The 19,551-nt window shown below is 42.4% G+C and overlaps 1 protein-coding gene across 2 annotated transcripts in view; it reads left to right on the forward strand.

The window, feature by feature from the left end:
* Positions 1-12,028, forward strand: part of LOC134209656 (breast cancer anti-estrogen resistance protein 1) — a 461,209-nt gene extending 449,181 nt beyond the window's left edge. Inside the window, exons 4-6 of one of the 2 annotated variants that reach the window (XM_062685658.1) lie at positions 9,768-10,498; positions 10,564-10,724; positions 10,792-12,028. In XM_062685658.1, coding sequence (XP_062541642.1) covers positions 9,768-10,498; positions 10,564-10,724; positions 10,792-11,717 — 1,818 coding nt within the window. In that variant the 3' untranslated portion in view covers positions 11,718-12,028. The remainder of the gene's footprint in view (positions 1-9,767; positions 10,499-10,563; positions 10,725-10,791) is intronic. The other variant, XM_062685659.1, reaches the window with a different exon arrangement.
* Positions 12,029-19,551: the final 7,523 nt, after the last annotated feature.

Genomic DNA, 19,551 nt, shown 5'->3' on the forward strand with positions numbered 1-19,551 from the left:
TTAGAAACTTCTTGCCTAAAATGGCACTCCTTAAACAATATTAGAGCTAAGTAAGTACGGGCACATATGGTGCTTTTCCAGAAAGCACTTAAACGCAGCTGAGTGAATTTATTCACACTTGTCAAATTATTTGCACCGGTAAGGCACAAACAAAACCATTCGCTCCTACACCCTGGTAATTAGTCGAAATTACTCCGTTCCACTTAACCACTGACTGTTCGGAACCGGCAGTCTGTTGCACAGCATAAGAACCGTTGCTTACCCTGCTAACGCCTATAAAGGAACATGGTTATGGGCTGCCAAGCAAAAACAGCAAATCATTCCATTTCTCTTCTGCCTTCCTCGAAGCATTTTGTGCTGCAACATGATACGATCCTTACAAGGGAGCTTGTGCATATGTACCGACATTACGGTTCTCTCGTAGGGAAGCAAGAAAAAGTTCCAAATTAAAATTTGCTAATTACATCCACACGTTTCGCAGTCTCAAGAATTTAGTAGTTGGCGAAAAACTCAAGCAAATAGTCTTGAGAGAGGGTGGGATGAATGAATATTACAAGGGGCAGCTTTTACAGACCAAATATGAACGTCATCTTACTAATGATAGTGGGTTTTCTCAAATAGAGAACCTGAGTATACGCAGGAACAGTTACTGGAATAAAAATTCCCAAGCAACCAGAAGTTCGGATAAGAAGGGCTATTTTGGCTTAATCAACTCTCATTTTAAGTAATTTTTTGTATGGTGGGAGCGTAAAAGTGAACTTTAAAGTTCCGTTAAGGATGCTTGGAACTTGATGTGAACCATAGTGAACCAATTAGTTCGGTTAAGTGTAAATTTAAGTAAAATCTGAACTTCTGGTTGCTTGGGTTCATATGTTCATTGCATTTCGATCATGAACATTAGTTAGAAATATTTACCTAATCGTTTTCTCCTTCAACGAAAATTGTAACTAAGAGTAAGTGTAGTTAGACCTCCATAAAGAGTTATGCAGATGGGTAATCTTGAATTTGGTATCAGATTGCATCATATATCCATTATTTATTTATATAATGGTTGATTGGCAATAACGTAAAAAGGTGAACAATATCAATAAGGCGTTATGATGTTTCTACATAATTAACCATTCGAAAAAAAATGTTTCCTTTCTAAAACTAATCTTTAAAACAAGTCATGTATTTGCTTACCTTTTAATTTGTTTTCACTTTTATTAAAAATTGGGTAGCGCGTTTTACCTATCTAAATCAAGCATGCGTAAAACTTATAATACTCAATGTTTTACCATGTAAACCGGTGGCCCGTATGGCGTACGTTTTTTTCTCATCGCGGGGAAGATTTTGCATTTGCATTGCTTCGATCGAAAGTCTGCAGAAGACATAAAAAGTTTAAATATTAAAAAAAAAATCAAAACACTGATAATTTCCTTCTTTTTGTCGGTGGCTTCGTTTTGTACTATTCTCTTTCACACAAAGCACAACAAAAACAACCAATTTCCGTTTTCCAACCACCCCATCATCATCGCCAACACCGCTGCCACCCCATGGCCCATGACTGATATGAAAGAAAAATGCATTCACAGTGCGCATGCGCCCCGGAAAATCCTTCCACTTACACTCTCTCACGCGTACCGTATCGTGAAGAAACTGAGTAAAACGATGATATAGTTTTTCTTTTATCGCTTGCCTGCATTCACATTCCGGCTGTTTGTGGGTGGAAGTAGGGATTCGCCAACATTTGATTGTGTCAGTCTCGTTCAGTTATTTAGTTCCTGGCAGCAAGGACCTAGCTAGACTACCGCGACAGACGGCTCGTATACGATCCTTGTGTCCGGAGTGTAATTAATTCCCGTTTTTTTTTGATAAATATTCTCTGATAGTGACCAGATTCGGAATAATCGAGTTGAAACGACAATCAGTATCCTGTATTCACATTTTTCACTAGCCGTTCATGCCTTCGAAAGCAGCAAATCTAAAAAACGAGGAAATACGGCATTGCATTATCGCAGCCGGAAGTTGTGCAAAATAAAGGTTTGTTGGAGGAGACATCCAAAGACAGTTTAGTTTATGACCGAAAAAAATACTGCGAAATCATCATTAGAAGGACTCTGGCACTGAAGTCTCCCAAGGTTTGAAAACATAGTCTTAAATAAAGGTTAGTGATTGTAGTATGTACTAATAGGCATGTGAAAGAAATGTTTTTTGGTGTTGATTGAAAAGTGTAATTGTGAATTTACGCATCGAAAAAGTGGCTGAATATTTTGCTTCAGGTGGCTGAAAATTGCGAAAATGCATATGATCGCATAAATATAACATTTGCGTCCGTCGAATTTTAGCTTCACAACATGCTTTAAGTTTTTATCAGTTGCTACATATCAATATTGTTCTTTTGTGATACCTAGCTGGAGCTAGGAATATTGAGCAGGTCCTCTTCAACTGCAAACAGCTATCGTGTACGCGGCCTCTTCCGGGTTCTCTACTAAATATTATCTTCGCATGACGTTCTTCTGGCAAACGAACAACGCATCCAGCCCACCGTAGACTGCTGTGTTGTATAAGCGATACGGTTAACAACCGTGCTCGAATTTTTCTGACAACGAGGTAATGATCAGAATCAATGTTCGGACCTCTGCATGTCTCTGCACATCGATAACATCCGAGAAATGGCGCCCATCCACCAGAATATCGTCTATCTGGTTGCAAGTTTCACCATTTGGGTGTCTCCAGGTGTGCATTCGGATATTCTTTCAAAATAGCATATATGCAAAATAGGTGCTACTGATGGCCATCCCTCTGGCAGCAGCGAAATTTACTAGCCGTAGGCCGTTGTCATTGGTAGCGAAGTGAAGGCTCTCCCTACCAATTATGGGAAGGAAAAAATCCTCTCTACCGAACTGAGCGTTAGCGTCTCCTATAACAATTTTCACGTCATGCTTTGGGCACTCTCTCATATTCATAAAACGTGTCCTTCAAGTCATCGGATTTATCGTTGTCGGTGCGTAAACGTTGATCAGGCTGTAATTAAAGATTTTGGTTTCCACCTCATCACTCGCTTCATCTGCTTGCCCATCACTACGAAACCAACTCCATGCTCTGCTTTTTTGCCGCAGCGTTTCGTTAAACAGCCGCTGAGACCAGGTAGACGCTGTTTGAGCCGCACACACTTAGAGATGTCGCAAATTAATCGATTACTTCGATTCATCGTTGTGATAATCGATTAATTTTGAATCGATTATTACCCTCGTTAATCGATTCAATAATCGAGATGAATCGTGAGTAATCGATTAGTTACTGATCGATTAATCAGAATTTTACGACATCATAAGGATGTCGAAAATTAATTGATTATTTCGATTAATGAATTCATCGTCGTGATAATCGATTAATTTTGAATCGATTACAATACAATGATTAATCGATTCAATAATCGACTAGAATCAAGAGTAATCGATTAGTAACTAATCGATTAATCGGGATTTTACGACATCTCTACACACACTTAGTTTTATTTCAAGACAAAATTTTCAAAACGACTTATCTGCTTTTGTAAACAAAGATTCAAACGACGATTTGACTAATCTGATAGCTCTCCCACGCAAACCAACACCACCAATAGGTATTGGAAACCTTCACCTACCTATTGATGGTGTTGGTTTGCGTGGGAGAGCTATCAGATTCGTCAAATCGTCGTTTGAATCTTTGTTTACAAAAGCAGATAAGTCGTTTTGAAAATTTTGTCTTGATTTCTGGTAAAATCCACACAGCCGTGTGCCCAGCAAAATAAAAACTGATATCCCGTCAAAAATTAATTTTTTTTCCTACAACAAATATGATTTTGAAGAAGTATCACCGGCGCGTGCTTACTCGCACTCTATATGCTGATACATTTACAGTTACATCGAACAACTGAAAACCGAAATACGCCGCTCCAAAATTACGAGGTGGCAATGCTAGAAAGAGACAAAAGATAGGAAAAATAACACGGTGTATAGTGCCTCCCCGAGTCACCTTATCTCAGCGAAAAACTTGTTTGCTGGGGCACGACAGTGAGGCACGACGACTGAGATCCTGGTAAAAAAAAGTAAGTGTGCACCTCCTGGTGAACCGACACTCGAGGCGTACCTTCTCACTCTAGCTGATGTCAGAAGGACAACAGTGCCCAGGATGCACTATCAGCTTAGTACCATTTTGCAGCCCTTTTTGCCGGAAAATCAGTTTATATTTTGCTGGCCACACGGCTGTGCGAGTTTTTGCCGAGCTGCAGAAATGAAAACTGAGTGTGAGCGTTTATATTTAAGTTCTATTCTTTCGCTACCCGCTGGAAATTATTGTTCTAAAGAATGTGCCTAAGTGTTCGGAATATGAACCAAAACGGTACCAGACGTTTGCAAAAAGCTCACCGAAAAAACCTAAAAAAAATCCAAAAGAACTTTTCTGATAGTTTATATCCTGAAGTTTTTCCTTTACTCAGGTCAACATTTCCTGTAGATTCATTAGGAAATTCAGCCAATTTTTTTTTCAAAAAAACTTCCCGCAGAGTTTTCCATCAATATGCTTTTAACATTTCCTATTTATATTCAACTTACACTGTGAATTGACTTCTCCAAATGAATAGAAGTGTGCGTGATTGCGCAGTATTCCTCTCAAAGTGTTTGTGATAGTTTATTTTACACATCCTACACAGTGACATTAGTGTTGGTGATTCTGGCTTTGAAGAAGTCAATTAGGTCTTCAAAACCTTAACTAGAAGTATCTAACATTAGTAAATAGTTTCACGTGTTCAACATTTGTAAACGCGCTGTACGGAATAGCAATTATCATGAATCGGTATTGCTTTGTGATTTGGGCGTATTTTTTATAAACAAACATTGGAAGGCGAATTCCTGCTACAGCAAGCATTTCTCGAGAAAACCACGGTATGTATCCTACAGAATAGGCTTTCCTCTAGCAGGTAAGGGAATTTGTTTAGGAGAAAAACTCTTGCATTCTATGGAATCTACAAAACAATGGTTGTTTACAAAATAAGTTACACCCAAATCGCAAATCGGTCCCGAAATGTCAAATATGCAGCTCTGCGCGTTGCGCTAAAAGATATTTTAGTCACAAGATAAAGATTGTCGCTTCGGTTCCCTTTGTTCTGCTGTCCGAAACATGTTGGGTACCGAATTGTCAAATCGTATGTATTTTTCCTTCATTGACATTTAGCACCCTATCCTCGTCAGCAAAAGATGTTCCGGACAACGACCACAGCGACAATCTTTATCTTGAAACTAAAGTATCTTTTGTTGCGTTGCACCACGCAGTCGCGTCTACTCTAGCTTACTCCTGACGCGTTTCGGCTTACTGGCTTTCACAACAATTAGTTTAAAAAATGTGTAGTTTAATTAGGATTAGTTTGGTTTCATGATTGATTATGACAAACAGGGTTTGCAGACTTTACTCTCACATCGCCCAAACATTACAGTGCACGAAAACAAGTTCAATGAAACCTTATTCAAGTGCGATGAAAAGCTTAGTTCTCGCTTATTTATCATTGGGGACAATGGTTATTTTTTCGCACGTCTTTTTTCGCACTGGTGAAGGAATGTATCAATAATTCGTTCATTCTTGTATCAAATATACTCTCGCGATATGCTACTTGACTTAAGTGTAAACAAACAAAGTTTAATCATTCCAGTCTGTGACAGCAGCGCGTACGGACGTGCTTTTTGCTCGCGCATTTTCTTCAAGTGTTTTTTTCTCGCTCGTTCGCTGTGTTTACGTTTTCGCTTCGTCGCGTTGGCGTTATTTTCTCCCGGACCCGTCATGGGAGATACCGCGACCAATTCGGTCGCGAATAAAACGCGAAAGCGTCCATCGAAGGAGGATGCTCCCGAAGAGGGAAGTGAAAAGCTTCTCTTGAGCAACAAGTACTCCTTGCTCAAGGATGGTGACGCCGGAGATCTGCTGGGTACCACGAAAAAACGGAAGTACCCGCCGATTTTCGTGAAAAGGGACCCGTCCGTGCGTCGGGAACCTGTCCGTGCGTAGAAGGTGTGAAGTTAATGACCGAAGGAAGATCTAACTTCGACAAGGTGCTGGAGTACCTGAATGCGAAACGGTTCCAGTTTTACAACCACGACGTTCCCACCCATCAAAGTAGTGCTGCGTGGCCTCGGCGAAATGAACGAAAAGGATCCAAAAGAAGATCTGGAGGAAAGTGGTCTGAAGCCGACCAGCATTTACAAAATCCGCCGGCATGACACTTCCCGGGCCTACCATGATCGTAGAGCTGATCACCTGGTGCACCTGGAGCACGGTACTACCACGATGAAGGACCTCAAGCAAATCAAGGCCATCAACAGCACTGTCGTCGAGTGGACAAAGTACAAGTCCGTGTATCGTGACGTCACGCAGTGCATGAACTGTCTCCGCTTCGGCCATGGCACGTGGAACTGCTTCATGAACGCACGATGCACCCGGTGCGGCGGTGACCACGGCATCGACGAGTGCGAGCAAATGGAAGAGCATCGGGCCACCACGAAGACCTGCCCGAAACGCTGTGAAAGTTCTGCTATATCCGCAAGAAAGCTTCCACAAAAAATCGTCCAACCCGAAGCTCGCCCCCATTGCTCGACGAACGAAACTTCCCGACAATCCCGCTTCCGCGGTGGCCGATCCCGGTCCTTCTGCCACTGCAACCGCAAAGAAGACTCGCAGCTGCTGCTACCTCGGTCCCACCGGAAGTCAAGCCAAGCAAAGCAACATCCAGCCCGTCCACCAGCGAATGGCCGCCGCTCCCTCCCCCAGGATTCCGCCAGCAGCAAGATGAGCACCCTCTACCCCCGGATGATTCTGCTCCGCTCTACACCCCGGAGCAGCTGGCTCCGATATTCCGCCAACTCGCGGTTCGGCGTCGAAGCTGAAAATCCCGGTTCGAACAGATTTACACTCTGGGCCTTTTCGTAATTGAAAATGGCTACTAGGTTGGGTCTGGTAAATTGGAATTCTTGCTCGCTTGCTTGCTTCAGGAGAAGGAGATTGACCCGGCTTTCATCACCGAAACCCACCTGAAGCCCGAGGTAGGCGCAACAATTCCGGGTTTTAGGCTGATGGGGTTCGATCGATCAAGCTCCAAATGGGGAGGAGTGGCAATCGATTTGCGGTGCAACATCACCACATCCGTCGGAGTCGTCACGTTCATCTTAGCTTACTGTCCCACACAAGCCAAAGTTGATGACGGCACGTCTGCTGAACTACGAAGGGATATAGTGAGAAGCTCACTCGGCGGCAGGGGCAGTTCATCACGGAACGGTCCAATGGTCCAACGACTAGCTGGAGGGCCACTACACCATCCTGAGCCCTGACAGCCCTACCCGTTTGACACGGTCCGGGGCCCATGCAACACTCGACATCTTCATCACGAACTTGTACGGTCACGTCTGTCAGCCGGTCGTCTTCCAGGAACTCAGCTCGGACCACTATCCGGTGGTGGCGGAAGTTGGAACTTCGGTGAACCGGCAAGAGCTAACCCGTCGAAACTACCACCAAGTCGACTGGGGTCAGTTTCAACGGTGCGTGGACGAGAACATCGATTACCAGCGGCATCCGGTGCCATCCGAAGACGTCGACGAGCAGCTGCACGCCATCTAGGAGGCGCTCTCCCTAGCCGGCGAGCAGAATGTACCAAAGGCCCAGCAGGTAAGCAACACCCTGACCATTGATACACTCACCAAAGATTTGATCCGTCTGCGAAATATCACTGGCAGGCAGTTCCAACGTACTGGGCTGCCTGCGCTTAAGACCCGGTGCAATCGCATGACTAAAATTATCCAAGCCAGAATGGTGGACCTCAGAAATAGTGATTTTTCCAATAAGCTCTCCCAGACTGTGCAAAGCCGTTCTGGAAGTTGAATAAAATTATAAAATCCATGCCTCGGTTCATTCCACCTTTGATCCCACTAGACAACAATGACTCTAAGGATCGCTTGATAAATCCTGCAGAGAACGGCTGCCTTCTAGGTCGCCATGTCGTCAGCTCACACAATCTTGGACAGAACATCATCAGTCCACATGAAGCAGCCGTTAGCGAGATTGCGAACAACATCCATCTGACTCCAAACGACTTTTCGGAGGAGTTGGAGATCTTAGCTGACGGCCTATATCAAATCATCAAAAAACATAAAGGCCCCAGGCTTCGACAGCATCCTAAATCTCGAGCTCAAACACATGAGTGCTCCATTCTTTGCGCACTTTGGGTTATCCAAGCTGTTTGAAAAAGCAATTTACCACCGTCTACTTGAGTCTGCCGAACAACATAACATCTTGCGCGATGAGCAGTTTGGTTTCCGATGTGGTCGATCAACCGTACACCAACTGACCCGAGTTACCAACGTCCTCAGACGGAACAAGCATGTCTCTCACACATCCGCCATGGCCTTACTCGAGGTTGACTCGGGCCCCTGCTGTTCAACCTGTTCACCTCCGACATGCCAGAACCTCAAGAAGGCGGCACTCCATACACAAATTTTAGATGCTTCATACAAAAAGTGTGACATAGGGGGGAGGGGGTCGAAAATGGTCAATTTTTGCGTTACGTAATTAATGGATCTTCCCTCACCTCAAACTCCAAAGAGTGCAGAACAAATTCCTGAGGATGATCCTCAACACCCCTCCCAGGAGACGAACTTCTGAGGTCTACCGTCTGGCCGGTATTAAAACACTACAAGAACGCTTTGGTGAGTGTAAAGATCGGTTTAGGGTTCGTTGCTTATCTTCGGACCAAGCTGCGATTAGGGCGCTTGTTCCAATCTAGGTTATAAAATTATTATTGTAAATATTTGTGTAAATAGTAGTTGGGTTATCAAATTTCAAAAATTACCCGATGCCTCTTTAAGGCTACCTTGAAAACATAGATAAGCTTTTATAAATTAAAATGAAAACAATTAAAATTAGAAACTAAACTCAAGTTGAAGGGCCAAGAGGCCAATCACTGTGTACGACAAAAAAATATGGAAAATAAATTAATTTTAACTAAAACAAAGTTTACTTTCAACTTACAACTCTGAATTCAATTCCTGATGTTAAGGTTCATTGGTTCATAATTCGCAGACACACATTTATGATAAATGTGTTGTTCGAAAAAGAAATTAATTCGGAAGTTCTAAGTGCAGAACACTATTGCACGCTATTGTTATATGCTTCGGACTGCATCGATTCGAGAATGTTGGTCAAATGGCCTACAATGAGTCTCCCTCAAAGATCGAGGCTAGTCACGCCAATGAATAGCAAATATTTCGAAGCATATTTAAATCTTGAGATCAATTTTAGTCAGATGTTTCTGATACATTTTTAAAATAGTGTCGGTATTTTTTTCCTATGCAGATGTGGGAGCATTCAGAATAAAATAGTGTGTGAGATGTCAGTTATTCGCCTCGGTTTTTCGAACATGGTTTCCAGCTATATTTTTAATAGCGTCTACTTCGTTTCCATTATTCACATCGTTTTATTCGAACACAAATTCAGACAATAACTTATTCTCGTTATAGAACTCCGGTAAAAATTCTGACAAACAAATTGCAATGCAGTCAGGGCCTGGGCGGGCCGCCCAGACCTCTCAAGTCGTTCCCACAGATTACATTCACCACAAAACAAAAAGCTAATGACTATATAAAGCATCAACGTCTACCTTCACTGTCTGCAAAGTTCACTGCTTATCATCTCCATGCCAAACTTTACTACCGCTTTCATTTATCTCGTAATTAACGATTTTCCTGTTCTCTTTTCTTCTCGCTTAGGTTCTCACACCCCAAAAATGTGGAGACGTGTATCTGTATGATCTGCTACCAACTCCCACCAGAGGAGGCAGTCCGTATCAGCATCAGCATTCTACTTCAGCCGACGCCCTCGACACATACGACGTACCGAAGCCGGCTGTCCCCATCAACTACGACACACCGCGAGCGTGGTCCCGAACACCGCCTCACTACTCCCACCATAACCCTCACCATTCACCACACACACCAAACTACGGCCATCCCCACCCGGGGCATCACCACTTCAGCTACAGAATGGAAGAGTCCTACGACATTCCACGGCCTGTAAACAATCTGCTTGCTCAACAGAACCTCACCCCCAGCAGTTCCAATTCTTCATTGCTCACCTCCGACAGCCTAAGTCTGTCCTCGTCGAACAGATCCTCCCTGGCCAACATGCCCGACTACGACGTCCCACGGAGGAACCCCGTATCGATACGATCCACACCACCACCACCGTTGCAACAGCATCCCACTACTCCCCATTCCCAATCCAGCGGCATCTTCAGCAGCAACCATTCGATGTCCATATCGTCGTTCTCCTCCAGCACGAGTACTTACGATGTTCCTCAAACGCCACTTCATCAACAGCAGCAGCAACATGTGCTTGCCCCGCAAACGCCACTGCCATCGAAGGAACTTCCATTGGAGCTGTCGTCGGCGCTGGAAACACTCGCCCGATTACAGAACGAAGCCACATCGGCTGTATCAAGGTATGATTTTCCATAAACGGCATTCAAACGTGTTGCTCTAATAATCTGTTGAATTTGTTTTGTAGACTACTTGGCTTTGTCTCTCCCAATTGGAGGACAAAGGAAAAACTCGATCCAATACTAATGGATCTAAAGTTAGCCGCTGTGCGGCTCCGTACTGCCCTGCACGACCTTGCCGAATTCGGTGATGGTGCGCTCGGTAATGCAACCAAAGCAGAAGATAAAGGTAAATTTTAATCTTCCTGTAGAAATACAAGTATGTAACGATAACTAAATTCAATGTAATCTCTCAGGTCTGGCCCAAAAATTGAGACCTCTGGTGAAAGCTTTGCGCGACGCAGACAAACTAGTTCACGAAGCATCTCAGAACCTGGACAACCAAGGCTGGACCATGGTTACGCTCCAACGGCCTGAGGCCACTCAGAAGCTCCAGCAGCAACTCCCACCGGATAGTTTGGATCAGTTGATCGCGTGCGCTCAAAACCTGACGGAGGACGTCCGACAAACGGCTTCCTTCATTCAGGGCAACGGAACGCTTCTGTTTAAGCGAAACACGTCTTCATCCACTGCTACAACCCCGCAAACCCCTACCGGGCACGTCAAAAGTATCAACAGCAACAACAACATTAGCAGCAGCAGTGGTCACGGTGAGTGGCCTGAAGACTACGACTACGTCAGCTTGGAGTCGAAGGAAGCTTCGGCGAAATCCAACGCGGAGATTCACGACGCACTGCCACAAGATTTGAAGAAGAACTTCGAAAACGTAGTGCGGAATGCTGACGCAGCGGCGGCCGCTAGCGCTAAGGAAGCACTCGATCCCAACGACAAGTCCGTACTAGTTTACTACGCGACGCAGACGGTGACGCACATGGGCTACCTAACGCAGGCCATCGACGCCTTCCTGCAGACGGTGGAGCACAACCAGCCACCGAAGTTCTTCCTAGCGTATGGGAAGTTTGTGGTGCTCAGTGCGCACAATCTGGTCAACATTGGCGACATTGTGCATCGAAATGTGTCGCGGGAGAACGTAAAGACGCGAGTGCTGCAGTGTGCCGATGCGCTGTCCGAGGCGCTCAAAACCTGTGTGGCCAAAACGAAGAAAGCGGCCCAGCACTTTCCCAGCGTGACGGCCGTGCAGGAGATGGTCGACTCGGTGGTGGACATTTCCCATCTGGCGAGTGATTTGAAGGTCGCCATGCTGGAAGCGGTACAGCAGTAGGTACGGGGGGAGTAAGCTCCGGAATCCCTAGAAAGCGATTAGTGATAAAGAAATTTGTTTGTTTGGAAAACGGGTTACTGATGGTGGAACTGATTTGGTCATGGTTTAATAGAGCACGATACGGCGGAATCATTACGAGATCCAGTTCAGCATTATATGGTCTTGGAGCAACTGAAACACCAAAAACACACAAATTTAAAACCGGAACACCAAAAACGAGCTTTGAACGAATTAATTGCATATTATTCGGCAACTCGGCCGTACGAAAACCATTTTTTTGTTAAATATCTTGGCTGTGCATATGCACAGCATATGTTTCGAAATGGACAAATTGATATGAAATTTGCGAAAAAGAATCCACGTGTCTTGGAGGGACTCGAACCCTCAACCTCCTACTCTCTAGATAGGCGTGATAACCCCTACACAACAAGACCACTTAAATGTCACGTTCGCGGAAAAGCCATCAGAATCCGAGTACCAACCTCCACCGCGGTTAGCTCTCTTTTTTGCAAATTGAATATCTTTCGGATGCTTGATTTGCCCAATCTCCACATTTGCTTTACTGTTGTATATCCACAGCCAAGCGAGTGCACATTGTTTATTAAACGAGAGGATCGCACTCCATGCCCCCCATGGAGGTTGGTACTCGGATTCTGATGGCTTTTCCGCAAACGTGACCTTTAAGTGGTCTTGTTGTGTAGGGGTTATCACGCCTATCTAGAGAGTAGGAGGTTGAGGGTTCGAGTCCCTCCAAGACACGTGGATTCTTTTTCGCAAATTTCATATCAATTTGTCCATTTCGAAACATATGCTGTGCATATGCACAGCCAAGATATTTAACAAAAAAATTTGAACGAATGTTTCTGGTGCATTAATGACTAATAGATGAATTTTTCCTAGATTCTTTTAATGATAAATAATCGGTAGTTTTTTCTACCTTCTTCTAGATCTTCTGTCTCTATATATAAAAATAAGTTTGCTTCTCCTTTGAGGTATTATAACTCACAAACGGATGGACCGATTTGCAAAATTTTCTCACTAATCGATTGGTCTTAGGATCACCTATGTATGTTTGTGCATACTAAAAGTTGATAAATTTGACGAGAAAAGTTGGAAAAATGTCAAAATGCAATAGTTCCATGAGTTCTAAAGAAATTAAGCTCGAACTGAAATTGATCTAGAGTGTGACGCTGCAATCAACTTAATGATTGACAGATCGAAAATATAACCCGAGCGAAATCTGCAAGTTCGCCTAGTCTATGTTATAAAAACGAGTTTGCATTTCCATTGAGGCAATATAACTCACGAATGGCTGACCGATTTGCAAGATTTTCGCACCAATCGATTCGTCGATTCAAGTGTTTATAGTGATTTATACCTATATAGTGAGTTTCAAAAGAAAAGTTGGAATATTATGAAACTTGCAATATTGTCGGCGTAGCACAAACTTAGAATTCGGAAGTCGGGACTTCCGAACCGAACTTTCTTCCGAAGTTTTATCTGTCAAACTAATTGATGCGTTGTTTAGCGCATCTTTAGGCGAATCCAGCGCACTACTTCCGAAGTTGGGAAAGTTGCCTGTATCTGGAGAAAACTCCAACTTCGGTATAAAAAAGCGCTCTAACTTTGTTCCGGATAGACAATATTAAGGAGAGTTGCGAGGAAATCCAATACGATCGGGCAAAAAATGATCTAGAGTGCGGCGTCACAATCAACGCAGAAAATGACATTTTGAACGTAAAATATTAAAAAGCCGAGCAACACAGGGTACTTTCTTCTAGTAGGGTAACTGTGCCAGTGTTGGCTATGTTTCTAATTTGGCCAGTTTCTTGCATAACTCCAAAAGTAAAGCAAATTTTAAAATTAGCTCCAACAGTAGATATATCCCTATCTTGCTTTGCTATTGAAACTGATTTATATTTTTTGGAAAATATGCATTTTTCAGGGTTTTTAGGCACTAAGGTGGCTAAAATCGGTACACTTCCCTTACTCAATTTAATTTTTAGAAGGATTTGATTCCAATGTATTTAAATTTTTCGTATCCAAATCCTAATTTGGGAGAGCACAAAACCGAATGAATGGAGCTTAGGGCTTTTGTGCCCCTAATGAAAAGGTTCTGAAACGGTTCCTCTTAGATAGGGTGACCATATGGTATCCTAAAGGAGGACATGTCCTCCTTTTTCGATAAAAATCGGATGTCCTCCTTTTGAGCTGAAATGTCCTCCTTTTTGTACATTTTGAGGAAACAATTGACAATGCTAGACATTAATTTCGGTTGTAAATATACATTTGCGTTTAATTCGTTTCCAACTTGGAACCCTTTCCATCTAGTTTTCGATTAAAATCAATGTTAATACCACACATTTGTGGAGTGTATTAGAAGATGTCAAAAAATGATTTGAAATAAGAGTTTGATAATTTCACGACATTGTGAATAATGGGCTAAGAATAAAATTATTCAAATGCTTCTCAAGCTGTGCTGCGAGAAAGCATACATTGGTTGATTGAACCTTTTTTCGATCGTAGCACATGGTACGTCTCCTAAAAATAAATCTAAAAAAATCTAAAAATGGTCACCTGTCATGAGTCGAGTTTAGTACTATTCCATTTAATTCCACCGCAACGTGGTCCCATAACAGGTAAAGACATTCCACTAAAAGAGCTTGATATAATGTGTTGGAAGAAACATGGGACTCAAACTTATGACCCCATGCAAACATATATTCCTAGTCAACGATATTCTCTAATCAAACATAAAGTTCCAAATTTGCAGTAAATGAAAAATTAATTGTAATCTTTCTTGGATTCATCTGAAAATAATACCTCGCAAAGCTTCAAAATCGTCATGAAAATCTCCGTAGTTGTATCCAGTTGAATTTCTACGAACAACTATTGCAAGCTTCGTGGTCATGGTGTACGCCGTCCAGATGCATTCGCATGCCATGAACTTGTTGGTATTTAAGGAATAATCTCCGCTGGTCTTTTGAGTGTCTTAAGTAATACAATACAATCAGTTATCTATTGCTCAACGTTGCGATGTATGCGATGATTAAGTTACTCGAAAAATAATAATATTTCAGATTTTCTTGCTAAAATTCTATGCATTGCCTCCAGCATATTGATACGCCAAACATTTGTGTACCATTATTCAGATAGGTTGAAGCTTGTTTAATAGAACCTCACTGTAAAGATGGTGAGTCAGTTCTTTATTTTTTTTATTTTAATAAATTTGTGTGTCGTATTTGACTTGACGCCCGGAAAAATCAGTCAATTTAATATCAAATACAGGAAATCTTCGGGTTGGTAATTTCTTTCATATGTCCTCCTTTTTCAATCAAATGTCCTCCTTTTTGGCACGATTTGAAGGAATTGTCCTCCTTTGGAAAATTTCCATATGGTCACCCTACTCTTAGATAAGTGCAAGCAGCAGAGCACGAATAAAGCTACCTACTTGTGCGATTAGTTTTGCTAGTAAGTAAAAGTACAGTGACTATAATAACAGTGTCGTCAAAAGTGTCGAAATTAGAACAGAATCGTCTGTCAGTTCCATACAAATGCGCATTCCAAACGTGCAGAAGACCTTTCAAACGTAGCACATGTCGTTACTCTTTCTATAGGACTCTAGGAAAATGCTACTTTGATGTTTTTCAAAATTTGGCCAGCCCATGGTAAAGTGATGAATGTTTCGATAATACGTGCTTTTTGTGTTGCGGATAAATTTTGGTCATCTTTGCGAGTCTTGCGAAATGTTAACAAAAGCAGCCATTTTGTTGCAAGGCCGAAGCTCTTAAGGACAAACCTTCCGAAATCCAAAACTAAATGCACTCGCATTTTCAAGGGCACGTGTGTGGCTTCCGTTTTGAATAAGGTGTCGTTGGAAACGCGAATGCATTTAGTTTTAGATTCCGTGAAGCTTGTCCTTAACATGAAAAACTCTATTGTACCAATCAGAAACCCAAACAATTTTAATACATATACATCGACCTAAAAATAATAAGTATGTACACCGGTAACACAAGTCATTACAAATCAATAGTGGGCCAATAATGTAAAACGAACAATGCCAAAAAATAGGAAACTTTGCAAGTTTTCCATCTCTCACGATTATACAAACATAACAGAATAGATTTCTTTGATTGGAGAAATAATAAAGGAAAACGATCTTTAGAACTGCTAGAAAAATCACTAATCGACAGCGACTTATTGTATATTTTGATTGTGATATAGTTTGTCATGTATACTTAAACTAAGAAAGTTCATATGCAAGTTGTTTTGGTTGTAATTCTTAAGCAAACTCTTTGGAACTTTTTTTGAACAACCGTTTTTACTTAATAATTATTGTCAAAACAAACCTAAAAATAATAATAAAAAATACCTAGATTGCAACTTTACGTAAAAATATTGTATTACATACTTAATAAAAGCTTGATTTGCGCGATCAATGTCGTCTATCAATGACTGTTACTTTCGTTGTGTAGTATAAAATCTAATCTGTAATCTTAAATTAAGAAAACAAAACGATCAAGTCAATATTTTCTACACGGGAAAAAATATTTGTAAATATAATCAGTCAGTATTGTATTATGTTGATTATTCTGAGTTTTTAAATTTGAAGTACGTTTCACTTACATAAGTGACGACAGTGCATTGCTGTATTAAGTTAAATAGCACATATACCAAAATGCAATCTTAAGACAGAGAGAAAAAATCCTTTGGAATTTTATCAAAACACACGATATGAAATTTGCAATGCCTAACCTAATCAAAATTCGACGAAGAACATAGGTAACAACCTTGATACAAAGTGCTATAAGTTATGTAAATCTGTAATCATGAACTCAACCCCAACTGCTTTAAACGGGCTCTGTTTTGTATTATAATTTCGCGCAGCTTCGTAAGGATGGAGATCGGATGATCTAACGATGGAAAAATGGTACTACCGCTTGTCTACACCGTAGGTACATGAATAATTAAGTGAATGTAGTCTTGTGTAAATGTAGTCATACAATAGGTAAGCCAGCCGGGCACCACCGCGGTTAAGGTACACCAAAAGTTGGATTTGCAATACAGATCGACCGGGAAGGATATAGGTTTAAGAAAATCAAACCGATGCCGGTGGTGCAGCTGGCGGTGAAGCTCCTCGTCGCATTGAGTGGAGTTTCGAAATATTGAAGTAATGAAATAAATTATTCGAAAAAGATATGAGGCTTTTAATTTTAATAAGAATAATATCACACAATGAGGGGGGAGGGTCCCGTAGTGTTTTGGCTACACGTTCGGCTTATAAGCGGATGGTCATGGGTTCGATTCTCAGCCCCCAAACAACCCCTCGTCAAGTCTCTGAAAGACGAACACAGCGGATGGTGCTATGGGGAACGCTCGTCCAACGCTTGGTCATCAACCAGTAGCTGAAACACCTAATACATATGTACGCTGCATAACGCAAGGTGGAACTCCCCTTTCCCCAAAAGCGTTATGGAACGTACACACGGTCAAGCAGTTTGACCAACAATGACTCCACCTCTCGTTTATTCAAACATCCATCAAGTTTTACCAACAGCGGCACGAACAATCAATTTATTCTACCAACAATATCACACACGAACGACCGAAGCGCCAACTTGAGCACCAACCATCAAAAAATATATGGGGGTTTGTGCAACTTCACTACAAATGCTCAAACATGTTCGGCGAACCTTGACTCCAACCCGTCAACTCAACCCAAAATCAAACCGTTTTAATTTTTTCCAACCGAGCCGCCAACTGTCAAATGGTTGTTCGAACAATTTCACACACGTTCAAACAAAGCAGCAACCGAAGCGTTTTCTTGGGGGCGGAGTCAATGTTCGTCAAACTGCTTGACTGGTGTGTACGTTGCATTATGCAATGGAAAAAATTAAAACGGTTTGATTTTGGTTTGAGTTGTCGGGGGTGGAGTCAAGGTTCGCCGAACATGTTTGAGCATTTGTAGTGAAGTTGCACAAACCCCCATATATTTTTTGATAATTGGTGCTCAAGTTGGCGCTTTGGTCGTTCGTGTGTGATATTGTTGGTTCAATAAATTGATTGTTCGTGCCGCTGGTAAAACTTCAAGGATGTTTGAATAAACGAGAGGTGAAGTCAATGTTGGTCAAACTGCTTGACCGTGTGCACGTTCCATTATACTTTGTTACATTAAAAGGTGGGGGAGGGGGCGGGTACTACCAAATGTTATGCATAGCGCGAATAATTTTTTTTTAAATGTTTTTTTTCATACTGATTGAAGTAGGGCAGCGGTTTTCAACCTGGGGTACATGTACCCCTGGGGGTACCTTCGCCGGGCCCAAGGGGTACCTTGGGCTAAAATGCATAATGGCGGATTTATTACATTTTTAATCAAAACTTATTGATATATTTTTCTGAATTTTGTCTTGTACATAATATCAGAGACTATCGAAACCCGCCTTCCACAACCAGCATAGTGGATGAAGGTCTGTGGGACAAAAGATCAAAAGGACATGACGACGAATGAACAAATTATTGTCAGATTTTCTGGATATGATACACTGCGCGGCGTTTGTAATGTTCCCAAATGGGTACTTGCACAAAACTTCACGCGGCGAATGACTGTTGAAAGGTCCGGCCGCGCCAAACGATACACCGCAATGCTATTCACCCATAAGAATCAAGTAAACGGGGTGCAGAAAGCGTGGTGGTACCTTTCATGAAGGGTTCGCCGCGTGCAATTTTGAGAAAATCAGACAATATAAAAATCTTCTATGTCTTCTAAGAACATGCTTCTGAACTAAAATTTAGAGTTAATTGCATATTATTCGGCAACTCGGCCGTACGAAAACCTTTTTTTTTTTTGTTAAATATCTCGGCTGTGCATATGCACAGCATATGTTTCGAAATGGACAAATTGATATGAAATTTGCGAAAAAGAATCCACGTGTCTCCAAGAAAATATATAATCTCCATTTCGAAACATATGATGTGCATATCCACAGCCAAGTTATTTAACAAAAAAAAATAAAATTTAGAGTCCACACGTTCGGAAGCCTCCATTTGAGAGACATGAAGCTCGGTTGCTTCGTTGCAAGAGGATTGGAAGCATCTTTTTACGCTTCTCGAAAGCCATTTTATAAGCACCTCGGAGTACTCCTTTCAAGAGGATTGTAAGCCTCCTTTCAAAAGGTTCGGAAACATACTTTCAAGAGGTCCAGAGGCCTCCTTTCAAGAGACCCGGAAGCCTGCTTTCAAGGGCCAGGAAGCTTTCTTTCAAGTGGCCCGGAAGCCTCCTTTCAAGAGGCCCGGAAGCCTCCTTTCAAGAGGCCAGAAGCCTCCTTTCAAGAGGCTCGGAAGCCTCCTTTTAAGAGGCTCGGAAGCCTCTTTTTAAGAGGCTCGGAAGCCTCCTTTCAAGAGGCTCGGAAGCCTCCTTTCAAGAGACTCGGAAGCCTCCTTCCAAGAGGCCCGAAAGCCTCCTTCCAAGAGGCCCGGAAGCCTCCTTCCAAGAGGCCCGGAAGCCTCCTTCCAAGAGGCCCGGAAGCCTCCTTCCAAGAGGCCCGGAAGCCTCCTTCCAAGCAGCCCGGAAGCCTCCTTCCAAGAGGCCCGGAAGCCTCCGTTCAAGAGCCTCCTTTTGGGAGATGCTCGGAAGTCTCTTTTCAGGGGCTTGGAATTCATCTTTCTAGGGGCTTAAAGGCTACGTTCAAGAGGCTTAGAGGCGTCATTTCAAGATGCTTAGAAGCATCCTTTTAAGTGGCTCGAAAGCCGTCTTTCAAGAGGCTCGGAAGCTTCTCTTCAAGATCTCGGGATAATGAAAATTTTAGTCAACTTCATGGAGAGTCATTATTAT

This window comes from Armigeres subalbatus, chromosome 2, assembly GCF_024139115.2.
Source record: "Armigeres subalbatus isolate Guangzhou_Male chromosome 2, GZ_Asu_2, whole genome shotgun sequence".
NCBI classification, from domain to species: Eukaryota; Metazoa; Arthropoda; class Insecta; order Diptera; family Culicidae; genus Armigeres; species Armigeres subalbatus.